Source organism: Solanum lycopersicum, chromosome 10 (genome assembly GCF_036512215.1).
Source record: "Solanum lycopersicum chromosome 10, SLM_r2.1".
Classification (NCBI taxonomy): domain Eukaryota; kingdom Viridiplantae; phylum Streptophyta; class Magnoliopsida; order Solanales; family Solanaceae; genus Solanum; species Solanum lycopersicum.
In genome coordinates this window covers 492,907-510,494 of record NC_090809.1, presented here as the reverse complement: position 1 = coordinate 510,494, position 17,588 = coordinate 492,907, and the positions used below count along the sequence as shown (strand labels likewise).

Here is a 17,588-nt window from a genome sequence, read left to right as displayed (position 1 = left end):
AAAGAAGCAATTATCGTTTCACCATATAGTCCATACCCCTAAATATGTAGAAAAAAATTATTATTTTTCTCTTTTATTTTATTTCATTCTAATAAATATTATTTTACTTTTCAGATTCATCTTTAATATGATTTTCAGGAAAATACAAATTTTAATTTACTCTTCGATACCATCAATATATTTTTACTTTTATCATATGAATCTTCTCTCTTTAAAATACTGTACAAATTTTAATCATTTAAATTTCATGATTTTCCCTTCAAATATGTTAAAGATTTTTAATTTCATCTTTAGTAATTGAAACATATTTTTTTTAATATTATAAGTAGCCCGATGCACTAAAGTTTATATTATGCATATGATTTAAAAAAGGGTTTGATTAGAGATATATATTTTACAAAGCTTTATTTTATATTTTCATTAATGATTATTTTCAAGGCTTGAACTCATGATAATTTTATCAGTTACTTCAAAACTTTTATTTTGACACACGAAAAAATAATACGAATATTGAACTCATGATAACTTTATCAGTTACTTCAAGACTCTCATTTTAACACAAGAAATATATTTTACAAAGAAAAAGGGAACATATTTTACAAAGCTTTATTTTATATTTTCATTAATAATTATTTTCGAGGCTTGAACTCATGATAATTTTATCAGTTATTTCAAGACTTTCATTTTGACACACGAAAAAGTAGTACGAATATTGAACTCATGATAACTTTATCAGTTACTTCAAGACTCTCATTTTAACACAAGAAATATATTTTACAAAGAAAAAGGGAACATATTTTACAAAGCTTTATTTTATATTTTCATTAATAATTATTTTCGAGGCTTGAACTCATGATAATTTTATCAGTTATTTCAAGACTTTCATTTTGACACACGAAAAAGTAGTACGAATATTGAACTCATGATAACTTTATCAGTTACTTCAAGACTCTCATTTTAACACAAGAAATATATTTTACAAAGAAAAAGGGAACATATTTTACAAAGCTTTATTTTGTATTTTCATTAATAATTATTTTCAAGGCTTGAACTCATAATAATTTTATCAGTTTTTTCAAGATTTTCATTTTGACACACGAAAAAGTAATATGAATATTGAACTCATGATAATTTTATCAGTTACTTTAAGACACTTATTTTGACACACGAAAAAAGTAATACGAATATCAAACACCGAATACGAAAGAAAAAAAGAAATGAAAGCATTATAGTAGTTGCCAACCGCCCCTTCCTCCTCCTCTCTCTCTTCAACAACAACATTAACACCTCTATAGCAAGTCATAAATGCTATTTCATCCTCTCTATACCCTTTGCATTAACTCCTTTGCTTCCACAATCTCTTCTCCCACCTCTTCACCTTCCCCTTTTCACACTTTCTTTCTCTTTCTTTTTTTCTTTCATCCTTAGCCTCAAAACTATTCTTCTTAAATTCTAGTCACAAGAAAAGTGTTCAATTTCAACCTAGCTTCACTAAAATATATACATGTTCATTCTCCAAAAAGTACTTCTTGTCAAAACTTAGATTTAACCATTTTCTCAAAAACCCTAATAACATCAACAACAAAAAAGAAGAAGAAGGTGTGTTCTTGCTTTTGTCACAAGGCTTCTCTACAACTCATGTAAGTCAAACATATACTATCATCTTCTTGAATTTGTTGAATTCTTTTTTACTAGCTTATAAGTGTACTATATTGTTCGAATTTTCTAAAAATATTATCCGATCTTTTAGGAACAATATATATTTTTAAAGATCCAATACAAATATAACATTAGTTTCACAGAGTCCGAGCAAAATAGATAAATAGTTGTAAATTCACTTGTATTTGACTTACCTTTTCATTTTTCCGTTATATTTTGCAGAAATAGAAATGCCAGTGAAGTTGGACTCTGCCTAGATACTCGTGGACGTTATATCATATACAAGTACCTAAGTTTTGAAAAAAAAAAATTAACAGTGAAAAAATATTAGTTTTTGAGTTCACACTATGTCAACTCTATCTTTGTTTTTTGCTAAATTTTTCTAGTTTCAAGTCTTTTTTTTTGTTTGACTTGTAAAACTTTTTTCTTTTACATTATTTTTATCCCCTTAGAGATTCTATAAAAACTCTATGCCCTAACAAAATTTCTTACTAAACAAACAGATATATCAACATATATAGAAACAAAGGAGAGAGAAATTGTTGCTATGGCTTGAAGGGCTTATGTCATATATGTTATATATGGTGTAAACTCCATCACTATGAAGTTTCTGGCAAGCGGTGAATTTCATCGTAGGTAATAGGAGGTAACAGGTATTCAGTAAGTCGTAATTTTAACATCGAATGTTTATACGAATCATTTTTATACAATAGATGTGAGTTCAATTCTCTCTGTTATTCTTTGTCTAGAGAGTAGTAAAAAAAAAGATAAAAAGATCCGTTCGTTCTCATCTCTCTCCAATTGTTGAGATCTGTTTGGATCTTGAGTTATTAGGTACTAATAAAGACCTTTCAAGTTGAATTATTCAATTTTATTATTATTTTTGCACTTTTGGACATCATTTTATGTTTTTAATCATGTCATAATTATATATGCATGTAGATGAAATAAATCAAAAAGTAGATTTTTATTCAAGAATCAAATAATTTCTTTATGTTTTTTTTCTTAAATTTATCTTCTTTTGCTTTTTTTAGGGGCAGATTAAAAGTGAATTATTAGCTTTGCAAGAAGGTGCAAAAAAATATTCAAGATGTTTCAGCATAACATGTTCGATAGCCACAATTTTTTGCTCGATATGACCCGTAAAACACCCGAAAATGAGCTTGATTTAATTCGAGACGATGAATTTGAGACCAAATCGGGTGCTGATATCATGGAAGGTGGTGCGTCTGGAGATGATCAAGATCCTAATAAACGTCCCAAGAAGAAGCAGTATCATCGACATACACAACATCAGATTCAAGAGTTAGAGTCGTAAGCATTCATTCATTTTATCCGTTTATAATTCATATGGACATAACATTAGTTTTGTGACATTATTGATATAGTTATAATTTAGTACTCCAATTAATCATTTGATAGGTTTTTTAAAGAATGTCCACATCCTGATGATAAACAAAGAAAAGACTTGGGGAAAAGATTAGGATTAGAGCCTTTGCAAGTCAAGTTTTGGTTCCAAAACAAACGTACTCAAATGAAGGTAATATGACTTTTTATATGTATTTTTTGTTCAAATTGTTACTTAAATTTTAAGATATTGTTCTGTTTATATTCGTTATTATGTCATAAGGAAAAGTCTTGTTTTATGTAGCGATTGATCAGTGTGGTGTAGTCATATTTCTTTCTTTCTTTTTTTTTTCCTGATAATTTTGTTTTCTTATTTATTTAAAATAATATTTTTTAAAGAATTATACAACAAGTACTCTATTTTTCTTTATAATGTCATAGATTTTTCTTTTAAATTGCTAATGTGTGACATTAAATATGCAGAAAATGATAGTGCAATTTATTATATTCATTACAATGATTTTATTAAAATTAATAGGTGCATTATGAAATGATACGTAACAACCATCTAAATAAGTTGCATCTTCCCTCCTTTTTGGTAGAGAACCTATTAAATTTTAGATTAGCTTTAAATGTCTGTATTCAATGTAATTGACTATGAGATCCATTAAATAATTTTTATTTAATGACATTTAATTGTATATTTTAATTTTTTTTTTGTATTTTGCAGTCTCAACATGAACGACATGAAAACACACAATTGAGGAATGAGAATGACAAACTTCGTGCCGAAAATATAAGGTATAAAGAAGCACTTACCACTGCAACATGTCCAAATTGTGGCGGGCCTGCTGCCATAGGTGAAATGTCATTTGATGAGCAACACTTGAGGATCGAAAATGCTCGTCTAAGAGAAGAGGTAAAATAATCAAATCCTAGCCCTTTTAATTCGTGACAGATTCAAAATTTAGAATCGGTGAATTCCTTTCTCTACCCATACTCCAATTTTTTAGAGTGAAATTCATAGATAGTGAGTATTTCTCAAAAATAGAATTGTATAAAAATTAGCTTCTTACAGTTTTGGAATAAAGGGAGGTGGTATATTTTGGGATGGTCAAATCGTCATTAAATGGGCTACGCATCCAAAATTTATTTGAGTAATTAAAACATATGACCATATTAAAAATTACACTATTTTTAATTCTTTTTGTCCATATACTTTGGTGAGTCACTTTTTGTTATATATTTTTACTTTTTTTTTTAAATTTATGTGAATTTGTTTACATTTAGAATGTCTAATCTATTTTTCTACATTTTTTAAAACAACTTATTTTGGTATTTTCATTTTATCCTCGATAAAATGATTTTTTATTAATATTACATGTTTGAGAATATCGTGATTTAAAAAATGTATCATATGTTTAGAACTTCGATCCTCAAAAAATATCCTTTCCTTTTATAATACTACAAAGTTTAGACATTCTAAATGGTGTCAAACATTATTGTAGAGGTATGTTTTTTTGCGTATATATCAGTACTCTGTTTAAAAATCTTACTAGTGAAATTATACTGAATAATACGTATATATTTTTGTAGATTGACAGGATATCTGGAATTGCAGCAAAATATGTTGGTAAACCAATGCTTAACTATCCACAACTTCCATCACTTGGAGGGAATATATTAGGAGAAATGTTCACAACAACTACTAGTGCTGGTGATCTTCTTAGATCAATTTCTGGACCAACTGATGCTGATAAACCAATTGTCATTGAATTAGCTGTTGCAGCCATGGAGGAACTAATTCGATTGGCTCAAACCGATGAACCTTTATGGATGAATCAAAATTCAGATAATAATGACCTTATATTAAACGAGGAGGAATATGCTCGAACATTTCCTCGTGGGATCGGACCAAAATCACTAGGTTTAAAATCAGAAGCATCAAGGGAATCAGCTGTTGTCATTATCGATTACCTTCATTTGGTTGAGATTTTGATGGACGTGGTACTTGTTTTACTATTCTTTTCGTTTCTAAAACTTTATTAGAGTCAGTTGTGTGAGACGTCTTTTTTTTTTGGGGCAGAGTCAATGGACAAACTTTTTCACTGGAATAGTGTCCAAATCAACGATTTTGGAAGTTTTGTCTACTGGGGTTGCAGGAAACTACAATGGAGCTTTGCAAGTGGTATATATGATCTTCTCTTATTATTAACCGATGTGATTATTAGTTTTATTTAGTATTGCAATTCCGTATTATATATGTCTAGAGGATCATCGTATTTTACTACGATCCATGTGTTTGATATTTTTGAGGTAATGGTCTATGTCCTCCTTTTCAATAGTCTTTAAACTTTTGTAGAATGGGCATATGAGATGTCAAGCCAGACCCATAACACCTAGGTACTTACTGCCTATGGTGATGTGATGGCAATGTTTATTTGTTACTATTTTTTTTTATTTAGTTGATTACTTTTTGCATGATACTTTATTATTTCCATCGTAACGTTAGGTTGTTTTATTTCAATTTTAGATGACAGCGGAGTTTCAAGTCCCCTCACCACTTGTTCCAACTCGGGAGAACTATTTCGTTAGGTATTGTAAGCAACATGGCGATGGAACTTGGGCAGTGGTTGATGTTTCATTGGAAAATTTGCGGTCTACTTCAGTGTCACGTTGTAGAAGAAGGCCATCTGGTTGCGTAATTCAAGAATTGCCTAATGGTTACTCCAAGGTAAAACTAGTCTTAAAAAATCTTTAACGGAGATGATTTAAATTCAATGTTAGTTAGTTTATTTATTAATGATATGTTACTAGGTTACGTGGATTGAACATGTTGAGGTGGATGATAGAGCGGTCAACAACATCTATAGACCTCTTGTTGATTCAGGTCTAGCATTTGGTGCAAAAAGATGGGTTGCAACATTAGAAAGACAATGTGAACGACTTGCAAGTGTTATGGCTAGTAACATCCCAACTGGAGATGGTAAGTACAAACACATTTGTTGAATCAGTGTACAAACATAGTAGTGTTCAAATCGCGTCAACGTGTTAATTATTCTTATATTTGATCTTTTTTATGTAGTTATTACGAGTCCAGAAGGTAGAAAGAGTATGTTAAAACTTGCTGAGAGGATGGTGATGAGTTTTTGTGCTGGAGTTGGTGCATCCACTGCCCATACATGGACAACATTATCTGGAAGTGGTGCTGATGATGTTAGAGTTATGACTAGAAAAAGCATTGATGATCCAGGCAGGCCTCCTGGTATTGTCTTAAGTGCAGCAACTTCATTTTGGATGCCAGTTCCAACTAAGAGAGTCTTTGACTTTCTTAGGGATGAAAATTCTAGAAATGAGGTAAAGTTTTGCTCTCTCAAATATTTTTAGTAACAACGTCGTTTGTTTTGATATTTTATTTTATTGCTATAGCGAATTTGTTGTTACAAACAACATATAACATAACACGAAAGATTGGTTCTATATAAATGTCCCCTCACGTGCGGGGTCTGATTCTTTTTCATGGGTCAAGTATGTAGAAATTCTTTTTAAGCCAGCTGGTGGTGAGATTTGATATCAGAACCTTTGCTGGCTTTTGATATAATGTTAAAGTATATTTATTATTTAATTATATTTCTCAAGAGATTTGACCATCCATTTTATGTTTGCAGTGGGATATACTTTCAAATGGTGGTCTAGTTCAAGAAATGGCACATATTGCAAATGGTCGTGATTCTGGTAACAGTGTCTCACTACTGCGCGTTAACGTAAGTTCTCTATTAATTTTATTGCTCAGAATTTTTAAAAATATTATCGTACTCGTATCGTTCTTTTAAAATCGCAATATTTATAGAGGATCCAATACACATTGTCAAAGAATCTGAGCATCATAGACACTAATAGTCAAGATTAGTCATGTTGGTAAATTCATATGAAATTAGCCACTTTTTGGTATGGACACACTTGTAATCCTTTGAATTCATGTAGATCAAGAATATTAAGTACAATGTAAGAAAAAATCTATATGTTACTGATTATGTAATCCTTTGAATACATGTAGATCAAGAATATTAAGTACAATGTAAGAAAAAATCTATATGTTACTGATTATGTTGCTCAAATTCTTTAATGATTATCGAATTTATATCGAAACTTTTAACATAGTAGACTTGAATTCGCTTTTGACAAGATTTTATTTTAGACTTATAGTTGTGATTAGTCATGTTAGTACATCCACTTTATGACTCACATTAAATTAGTTTGATGAAGTGTTATTGACTAGGAGAATTATATCGTCGATAAGAACTTGTTATAAATAAAATTGTGAATTTCTTTTTGTAGAGTGGTAATTCAAGCCAGAATAATATGTTGATACTCCAAGAGAGTTGCCTAGACATCACAGGATCTTATGTTATTTATGCTCCGGTTGATATTGCTGCCATGAATGTGGTGTTAAGTGGTGGTGATCCCGACTATGTTGCTCTTTTGCCTTCGGGTTTTGCAATACTCCCCGATGGCTCTAGTAATGCTGAGAATAGTAATACTGCTGGTGGTTCGTTATTGACCGTTGCATTTCAGATACTAGTTGATTCTGTTCCAACAGCAAAACTCTCTCTTGGATCAGTTGCAACTGTTAATAGTCTAATCAAGTGTACTGTTGAAAGGATCAAAGCTTCCATAACGTGCGAAAACGCCTAGCCTAAACCTAAGGTAACATGCTCGTCTCTCTATTTTAATTGTTTTAAAGAAAAATATTTATGCTACATAAATATTATGATGTTGAATTATGTGATTGTTTCATCTAAAATATATTATATATAAGTTAATTAATATTCTGTTTTTAAATAATTTGTAGGAGGAAAAAGAAAAAAAGAAGGATGAGTTTACATATATTTGTAGTTGTGGAAAAAGGGAAGAAGTCAAGAACGCACCTCAAGTAATTAGGTTCGGGTATTGACTTCAAGTTAATTATCTTGATGTAAACAATTTCCTTCTTTTATTTCTTTGAATTTCCAATTAGTTAAATCTAGTCTCTTTTTTTTTTTGGTTAAAAAAAATGTTTTGGTTTCTCTTTTACTTGTGGAGAAGGTGTTTTCTCCAACAATTAACTTTTGCGATAAATTGTGAAGTATTATAAATTTCAGGATGTTATTTAAATTTCTGTCGAATATATGTTCAAAATCTTCTCTGTGGGTAAATGTTTATGAGCTTAAATAAATTAATATGAGGTATGATGATTTATATTATCAATCACAATTTTTTTTTTGTGATTGAGATATAATTATTGTTGTGTTTGATCTTTTGTCTCAATTTTATATATGGAAAAAATATATGTTTATGTTTGGTTGACAAAAACAACTTATTTTCTCTTTAACATACATACATCCTTTTTTAAGATTGGGAAGTCTTAAACTTTTTGGGTTCATATTGACCTTTAGCTATACTTTATTCACATTGATAAATTTGATAATATAACATAAACTTAATATATTATTGGAGGATAGGGAGAGATTGATTATCATTATATTATAACTATACATAAGAGGGACCATTCTTGCAGAATTAATAGAAGCTTTTGAAAATTGATTCATGATATATAAATGTTCTTTGTTGAGTTTCTTCCATTCATCTTCTATTAGCTTAATCACATCTGAACTAAGGCAACATAAGATAATTTCTATATACCATTTCAAAAGTCATCCTCAATTCATAGTTTAGACTCTCTTTCTTATTTACTACGTGAAAAATAGAAGCTTAAGTTTAAAAGTTTTATTCATAAGTAATGAGCAAGAAACTTTTTAGAAAATCTTCGTGTCTTTTTTGGAGACAGAGATCTTACTGTTACTTTTGAATCTGACAATCTAATTTTCTTATTTTTACTCCCTTTGTCTTTATTTATTTGTCTACTTTTGAATTGACAAATCTATTTTTGAATACATGAATTTTATATTGACAATGATGGTCATAGTATTGTTTACCATTATATCCATATTAATTATGAAATTGATGAATTGAAAACTTAAGATTTTCAAGAACTTGTACCTTTTTTAAAGTAATTAACTGAGGGTATAACACGTAAAAAAATTATCCTTTCTTGATTTGTTAAATTAGAGACAACCGAAAAATATAAAATAAATTAATAATTAGGGACAAAGGAAATAACTTTTAGATCCTCTTTCTCTCTGATTCTTCGAGTGTTTTTTTGTTCCATTCTGATTCAATTTAACTTTCATGACTAATAAAATTCTTACTAAAGAAGTCGTATTCAATGCAAAAAAAAATATGTGAATAAAATACCGTATTGCGCAAATTTTCAATTGGGATTTTGTCCATAAATTTTGTAGATATTGTAGCCAATGGAATTAATAGTGTATCATAAAGAGCCTTATAAGGTGATCTCATGTATACTGGTAAGTCCATCATAGCACTCAATTCCCTTCATAGTAGTTTGTATTTTTACAAAGTTTTGGGACTTAAAATTCAGAAAATAAAATAGAAAAGTGTTCATTTAACTTATTAGAAATGACTTTAAAATATTTTAGTTATATCCATCTTTGTTTTTGGTTCAACGATACTCCTCTTTCCACCTTTTGATTTATAAATATCCAGAACCATAATTTAACTAAATTAAGTTCTTTACAGATTAGTTAATTCTTTTACTTGTTATAAAAGATATATATTTTGTTAATTCAATTAGTAATATTATTTCATTTCAGAATATTTAAAAATTAAGTCTAAAAGACAAAATAAAACAATACTGTGTAAAAATAAATAATAAAAATCTTAAAATTCTTATTCTTTATTTCTACACGATAAATTCTTTATTTTATATTATGTTTTAATTTGCTTGAATATTTTTTTTAATTCATTTGAATTGATTTCTTAATTATATTTTTGACGACATTTATATAAAATGGTGATTATAAATACTCATAGTGTTTATTATTATTACTAAATACTCGCTCTGTCCGATATTGTTTGTCATAGTTTAGAGTCAAACTATAAAAATTTTGACTTATATTTTAAAATGTATTTTTTTTATCAAATTAATATGCGAAAATTGTAATTTATTGTACTTTTCATATAGTTTTAGAATATCTAGTTTTTTTGCTTAAAATATCGAATAAATGTGATATAATTTAATTTTGAAAATTAGTCAAATTGACTTTCGAAAAGCGCAACATGACAAACGATACAGATGGAGTAAGTATAATATAACGGTAATTATATTACTTTTGCTAAATATTTTATTGATTATAGTGTTAATTCCCAAGTTTTCTCACTCCATAGTCATCATAATTGAAGCCCCGTTCCCTTTTTTTTTTTAAAGTTTTGGTCATTATCATTTTGAAAAACAGTGATCGTGTCATCTAATGTTTTCCCAAAAAGAAGATAAGAATTTGATTTGTGAACCATAAAATAATATTGAAGACTGAAGAATTCAACTAGACATGTTAATTTTTTTATGAAAGAAGAAAGGGCAGAATAAAATGTTGTAGCCCTAAGAAATAATGAATTGTGCAATTTATATTTTTTTTAAAAAATGTAACTTTTTAATGCAAGTTGAATATTGTAATTTACAAATTCAAACCCTGTTATCACATTAATTAACAAATGATATACAATGTATGTATGATCATGAATTACTTTATCTTCTAATTATATATATAGACTTGGGCAATGGTGTATATTTTATTATGAATATTTGAGCTTAACATTTAGTTTGACATTTTAATCTATTTTTTATGTATCATTGAAACATAAAAACTTTTACTTAGTTTTTGTTTAAGTATTCAACACGTGTTAGATAAATATTAAAAAGGTAAAAAAAAAAATTCTAATCAAATAATATCATGTGTTTTTATTTTCTTCAAGTCATCCAAATTTACTTGGCATTTATATTAATTGTATCAATTTATCATCTTTAAGCAATTATATAAGAACACATATGGCTTGTCTCTATATATCCAAATAATTTGCATTCAATCAACTTAGAAGACTACTATCACGTCACTATTATATATCTAGAGAACTAAAGAGAATAACATAGAAGTAAATAAGTTATTTTACTTATAAAATTCTAACCTAAAAAAAAATAATCTAATTTTTTTTTCATTTATGTTTTGGTGTATGATTAAATACCGCCTCAGCATCCTTATCTCCACGACCACTTAAATTAACAATCACTTTTTCACCATCCTTTAAAGTTGAACAAAGTTTGTCTAGAAATGCAAGAGCATGACAAGATTCTAAGGCTGGAAATATCCCTTCTAGTATGCACAATCGTTTATATGCTGCAATACAAAAAAAAAAAAAAAATTATATTATCAGTATACATAAGTTAAACTCGTTAAAAAGTTATATATATTACGATAATTTAATTACCTTTTATAGCTTCTTCATCTGTTACGGTGGAAAACTCAGCACGTCCGATATCTTTCAAATAGCTAAGCTCTGGACTAACACCTGGATATTCTAATCTGCATGGTTAAACAATATTTTACTTCAAATTTAAATCATACACACCTTTTATATATATATATTATTAGTGTAATTTGACACGTTATAGCTAGTGTGTTGTCATTTTTATCATGTTGATGATGTGTTTTGATGGATCATTTATATGTGGTTAGAAATTAGTCGATGTAAAATGGTACTAAAATATTTAAGATTGAAAGTGAAAACTCACCCCACACCTATGGAATGTGGTCCAATTATTTGGCCTTCCTCGTCTTGTAATAAATAGCTCATGGCACCATGGTACACTCCAACTTCACCCCTAGCCATAGTTGCTGAGTGTTTACCTGTCAGTGATAGATTTAGAATTTTAAATTTACGAATTTTTATGACTATATTAAGTTAGTCTAAATGTGTTTACCTGAATCAAGACCGATCCCGCCGGCCTCGACTCCGATTAGTCTCACATCTACATCTTGTATAAATTCATGAAACAAACCCAACGCATTGGAGCCACTCCCAACACAAGCCACCAACACATGTGGTTTGCCACCCCATTTATCCATGGCTTGTTTCCTAGTCTCTTTTCCAATAATTGATTGGAATTCACGAACCATGGTTGGACATGGGTGAGGTCCTATGGCTGCACCCGCTAAGAAATAACTTGTCTCCAAATTGTTAACCCAATTTCTAATACCTTCTGACATTGCATCTTTGAAACTTCCTTCAACACATTTCACCTATTCAATAGTAACAATATAAGTATTCAATACTAAACTTATGTTGAATAAGTTGTCACGTTCTTATTGGATTCTCCAAAATTACATTATTTTGAATGATCATTCAATTATATTCTCAACAAACTATATGTTCCTTAGCTTTAGACATCTAACTTCAAAAAGTTTTAAAATTTTGTGTTCAGTCAAACACAATCAAGAAATATAACTTTAAAAAGTTCTAAAATTTTGTATTCAGTCAAATATCGTACCAGGGACTAAATTAATTATGTTACAAAAACGTAGGTCCAATAATTGGTCAAAAAGTGAAATATGTACCTTTGCACCAAGATGGTTCATCAAGAGTACATTAGAAGGTTGTCTCTCCATATCTAAACTTCCCATGAATATTGTGCACTCCAATGAGAGTTTGGCACAAGCAGCCGCCGTGGCGACACCGTGCTGTCCAGCACCGGTGGACGCCACGACATTTTTGCAACCCATACGCTTAGCCAACATAGCTTGTGCAATAGCGTTGTTGATTTTGTGTGCACCACCATGGTTTAAATCTTCTCTTTTTAGATATATATCTGGTCCTATCCCTTTATTAAGACTCTTGTAATAATCTGTGAGTCTTTGGGCAAAGTATAAAGGAGTTTCACGTCCTACATAGTCCTTTAATGCTACTTGAAGATTCATCTGACAAAACCAGACAAACAAATTAAAATAAAAGGAACGAACAGTCACAAATTTAACTTTAAACTTTTCATTCTAACAAACCTGAAATTGAGGATCGCGCAAAGCAGAGTTGAATTCATAATCAAGCTTTGTTAAAGGAGATATTAGTGTCTCAGGGACAAACTTTCCACCATAAATCCCAAATTTTTCATTGCTTAACAATGATTGTCTCTCTTTTTCATGGAAAACTAACTTCCATGGTAATTGTGGAATTGGAGTTGGGCCAATAGCTACACAAGAAATAACATTAGCTTTATAAGTATGATGAGATGGGAAGGCTTGTAATTTTTTGCTTGATGTAGTAGCAAAAATTCCTTGTCCAAGAATAGATTCAACATTAATATTACATGCCATAATGTCTTTTGTTACAACAACAAAAAAAATCCTAAGTTGTTATCTCAGGTGTATAATTTTTTTTTTTTTTGATAAAATATTGTAATTGGGGACCAACAAGGTAGGTTAGTTGTTTATGTAAAGGGTTGCATGAAATTGGGCATAGGATATACTTACTTATATAGACCTCATTTCATGAGGCTGTTTGGTTGTGTTTATTTTGTTTTGGGTTTTTCGACTAGTTGTTCTGTATACGTATTGAAGCTCCATTAATTAATTTGAGTTGTCGTTCCATAACGTCCAATTAAGGAGAAAACATTTGGCTCGTATTTAAAATGTAAAATAGTTTTTACTTTTAGTGGCAAAGAATATGCATATTAACAAAGAGTGTTAAAATCATTACTGGTATTAATTAATTGCAATGATAGAGACATATACAAAGAGTGTTAGTTACATTTAAAAACATATTTAGCGGTAATTAATCTATTGTAAGGTCAACTAATTGTGGTTAAATATTATTTTCGACTCTTGTAATAGCCATATCATTTATATGTGGGAAAAGGGTCTGATATACCCCTTAACTTTGTCATTTGGAGCTGATATACCCCTCATTATAAAAGTAGCTCATATATGCCCTTACCGTTATACAAACGACTCACATATACCTCTGCCGTTACAAAACGTCTCACTTATACCCTTCATTTAACGAAAGTTAAAAAATTAGTTTTAAATTTATATTTATTGCAATAATTTTTTTAAAAAAAACTATTTAGGGGTATGATTCTTCTATCAAAGTTCAGAGTATATTTTAATTTTTTTCATACATAAATTATTTTTTGACTTCTTTTATTATATTTATTTGAGTTTCTTGTTCTTATTTTGTTTTTTTCTTTCATTCCTTAGTTTAAAGAAAAAAAAATTAAACTATTTTCTTGTGTGTATTGTAATTTAATTTCGTATTCGAAGAAAAAATTTGGTCATCTACAATAAGTTTTACAAGAATAGTAGTGAAACATAAATAAATTTGATTATCAAAATAATAATTATAAATTAGTCATTGAAACAAAAAAAAATAAAAAAAATATGTTTGACGAGGATTAAATTTACTTATATGGGATTATATTGTTTAGAAAAAAATAATAAAAATTTAGATTAAATTTTTTTTTTAATTTCCGTTACAGGAAAAGGGTATATGTGAGTCATTTGTTTACAAGTAGAGGTATATATGAGTCACTTTCATAACAAGGGGTATATCAGCTCTTAATGACAAAGTTGAAGGGTATATCAAATCCTTTTCCCTTTATATGTGTTTATAATTATTTTTAAAAAAAAAGAGAGAGAGAGAGAGGGGGTGGGTGGGTGGGTTGATTTTTAACAACCCTCAGTTTTATATCTTTGTTTAAATGCATGGCTTGTTTTAAGGTTGGAAAACATCAAAAATATAATATGTTGCAATTGCTTAAATTACCTCATGTTTCATGATATTTTCTTTGACTATTCTATATACGTCGGATAGTATTTTACATTATTCTGTTCTAAGAAAATGATAGGTAATTTGACTTAATTTTTTATATTTTACTGTAATGAGAAGTTTTGATAGTCATATAAATATCAAGAAATATATTTAAAATTATATTTTTAAAATCTTAATTATAGCTATAAATATTATAGCGTGTTTATGATGAAAAATATTTATTTAATTTTTGAATTTAATATTTAATTGATTTTTTTTTACATAAATGGAAACAGATCGAATATTAATTTTGTTTATCTTTTATTTCATTATCAATACGTATCCTTTTTTATAAAACGAAATTTAAACACATTTTAAAAGTACGGGTACTTTAATATTTTGCAGACTTTAAATGTGTTTATACATTTACTTGATGAAAAGTCACGGGAGGCGGTAACGTGCAAAACACAAATGCTATTATTGATTTATTTTAATTTGATGTGTCAAAATCAAATAAATTCATTCTATCTATTTAAGTTTAGGTGAGGAAAAAACTTATCTTTAAAGAGTATTTACATCAAATTAATACAATTTTTATTATTATATAATTTTAATGAAGTAAAACACATTTAAATAATTATGATTTAGTAAAATGAACTATAAGTTTAAACACATAACATCCATATATTGACTTGATGTAATAAGTTTTACTCCCTCAGTTTCAATAAGGATGACCTAGTTTGAATTGGAACGAATTTAAGAAAAAAAAGATTTTTTAATCTTGGCGTTCTAAATTAAAGTTATGTCAAATGTACATAAATGTCCTTCAATCTTGTGATCTTAAACATGCTACTTGAAAATATATCTAATAAAAAATATATCTAGTAAAAAAAATGAACATTTCCACATCGAGGTCCCAATCAATGTTTTTTTAAAACGTTATCTTGAAACTTGGCCACACAATTTGTAGAAGGAACCAATCATGGAAAGGAAATATTAATAATTCATTTTAAAATGCACATTTTGCACGTTTAAAAAAAGGAAATATTGTTAATTCATTGAAATCAAATCAAATCGGAAAAAAATTTGACTAGTAATTTGATTTGGCTTGGTTTGGTGTTGGAAAAAAAAAATTGATTATATTTGGGTTAGTTTGGTTTCAAGTAAAAAAAATCAACCAAGACCAAATCAACCCGACACTATATATATAATTTTAAAATTTTATTTTATACGTAAAAATACTATTTTGATATAATTTAAAATATCTCTTTTACTTTTTCATAATTTTATCTTTTAATATATTTATTTCATGTCTAGAAGTTAGACTTCTTAATAATCTAATAAAAGTTATAGTTCATACATGTTGGTAATTATAACAAAGTTTAAATAAAAATCAATTTAATACGAATGCAAAAGAAAATCAATTCAACACTAAGAATGACAATAATATTGGATATTTATTTTTTGATTTTACATAGATTTAGACAATTAAAATACATGATTAATTTTACTTCTTTTAATATTTAGTCATGTAACTAATGCTTACTAAACTTATTTTAGCACGATTTAGTATTTTAAATAATTATCAATTTCATTATGACTTATTAATTTGCAATATTCTTTACGCGGTTTTATTATTATTTTTTGTTGGATATTTTAGTGTCATTAATCATATCATATTTTTTGTTTTTCTTGAGAAATAACTTGGATAGTTGCATTTTGGTAGGATTAAAGAAATATTTGAAGTACAAGTAAATTATATATTTGTATAGAAAATTTTATCAAGAAAATCCGAAAAAAACCCGAAGTTGAAAAACCCAAGTTTCATAGGTTTGATTTGGTTTATAAATTTAAAAATGCAACACAAATAATTTAATTTAATATTTGAAAAACCCAAATCAACCCGATCATGTACACCCCTAAATTTCATCGATTTTCTTTAATTTTTCGACTTCTTGTGCTTTTCCTTTTTGAATGAAATAAAGTAATTTTTCCAAATCTTCTATGTATAAAAGTAAAAATCATTCTTCAAAAAAAAAATATAAAATAATTAGCTAGCACGTTTAGCCATAGAATACTATATTTGAAAATTAGATTTATGACAAGTTGTATGACATTTGAAATTAGTTAGAAAACAAGGTATTTATTATAAAATTAATATAATATTTAATTTATTGTTATAGCTTATATATGTATAAGTTATAAAAAAAAAATAGTGTATTGTCTTATATGGAATAAAATGTGAAATAGCTAATATCAATATAATCAATATTCATATTATTGATACTTACATAATTCTAATCAATTTTATCAAACAACCCTTATTATATAAAGTAGAAAGTGACTATAAAAATATTTATTAATAATTTTAGATTTAAAATGACTAGAAGAGTAGACTTAAAATAAAAATACATATATTCACATTTTTGAGATAAGGTCTTCCATTAATTTTGACCTTAAATCGTCCATGTCCCAATCTACCAGAAGTACCTTTTTGCACGTTTTATACATAAAGTTAAATTGTTTTTGTATCATCTGTGCAAACTACTTCATACTAGTACCAAGTTTTGAATTCCACCGTAGAACAGAGGCGGAATAAGGTGGGAGTATATGGATTTGAATAAATTTATTAATTTTTTTTTGTAAAATTTATATTTGTGTCATAAAGTTAAATAGATATATATATATATATTAACATATAAATTCTCAAATAAAATTGATTTAGAATTCCAAACTCTCAATATAATTTTGGCTCTGCCTCTACTTGAGAAGTTAACTACACTATCTTAAAAAAAATTATACGATTTATTACTACAATTTATTAAATTCTATATAAATTATACGATGTTCGATAGCTAATTAGAAAATAAGTTATTATCTAATGCAGG

General features: G+C 28.0%; 2 protein-coding genes across 8 annotated transcripts; one reads left to right on the top strand and one right to left on the bottom strand.

Moving 5' to 3' along the window:
• Positions 1-1,270: 1,270 nt before the first annotated feature.
• Positions 1,271-8,171, top strand: LOC101256132 (homeobox-leucine zipper protein MERISTEM L1). 7 transcript variants are annotated; one of them, XM_069290596.1, is made up of 14 exons: positions 1,271-1,640; positions 1,882-1,944; positions 2,163-2,295; positions 2,694-2,973; positions 3,082-3,199; positions 3,737-3,925; positions 4,603-5,013; positions 5,093-5,194; positions 5,540-5,740; positions 5,824-5,992; positions 6,092-6,363; positions 6,675-6,770; positions 7,345-7,713; positions 7,859-8,171. In XM_069290596.1, exons 4-13 carry the CDS (start codon positions 2,750-2,752, stop codon positions 7,699-7,701), a joined length of 2,139 nt encoding a protein of 712 aa, XP_069146697.1. In that variant the 5' UTR covers positions 1,271-1,640; positions 1,882-1,944; positions 2,163-2,295; positions 2,694-2,749; the 3' UTR covers positions 7,702-7,713; positions 7,859-8,171. The 7 variants fall into 7 exon arrangements, with proteins under 7 accessions (XP_069146697.1, XP_069146698.1, XP_010327237.2 ...); XM_010328935.4 differs by having other exon boundaries at positions 1,325-1,640; positions 2,163-2,312; XM_069290595.1 differs by having other exon boundaries at positions 1,350-1,640; positions 2,163-2,319.
• Positions 8,172-10,956: 2,785 nt separating this feature from the next.
• On the bottom strand, positions 10,957-13,549 carry LOC101256422 (tryptophan synthase beta chain 1-like). Its single transcript, XM_004248350.5, has 6 exons — positions 12,957-13,549; positions 12,516-12,875; positions 11,882-12,200; positions 11,693-11,807; positions 11,389-11,483; positions 10,957-11,297 (listed from the first exon to the last, which is right to left on the bottom strand). Exons 1-6 carry the CDS (start codon positions 13,266-13,268, stop codon positions 11,116-11,118), a joined length of 1,383 nt encoding a protein of 460 aa, XP_004248398.1. The 5' UTR covers positions 13,269-13,549; the 3' UTR covers positions 10,957-11,115.
• Between the last annotated feature and the right edge of the window lie 4,039 nt (positions 13,550-17,588).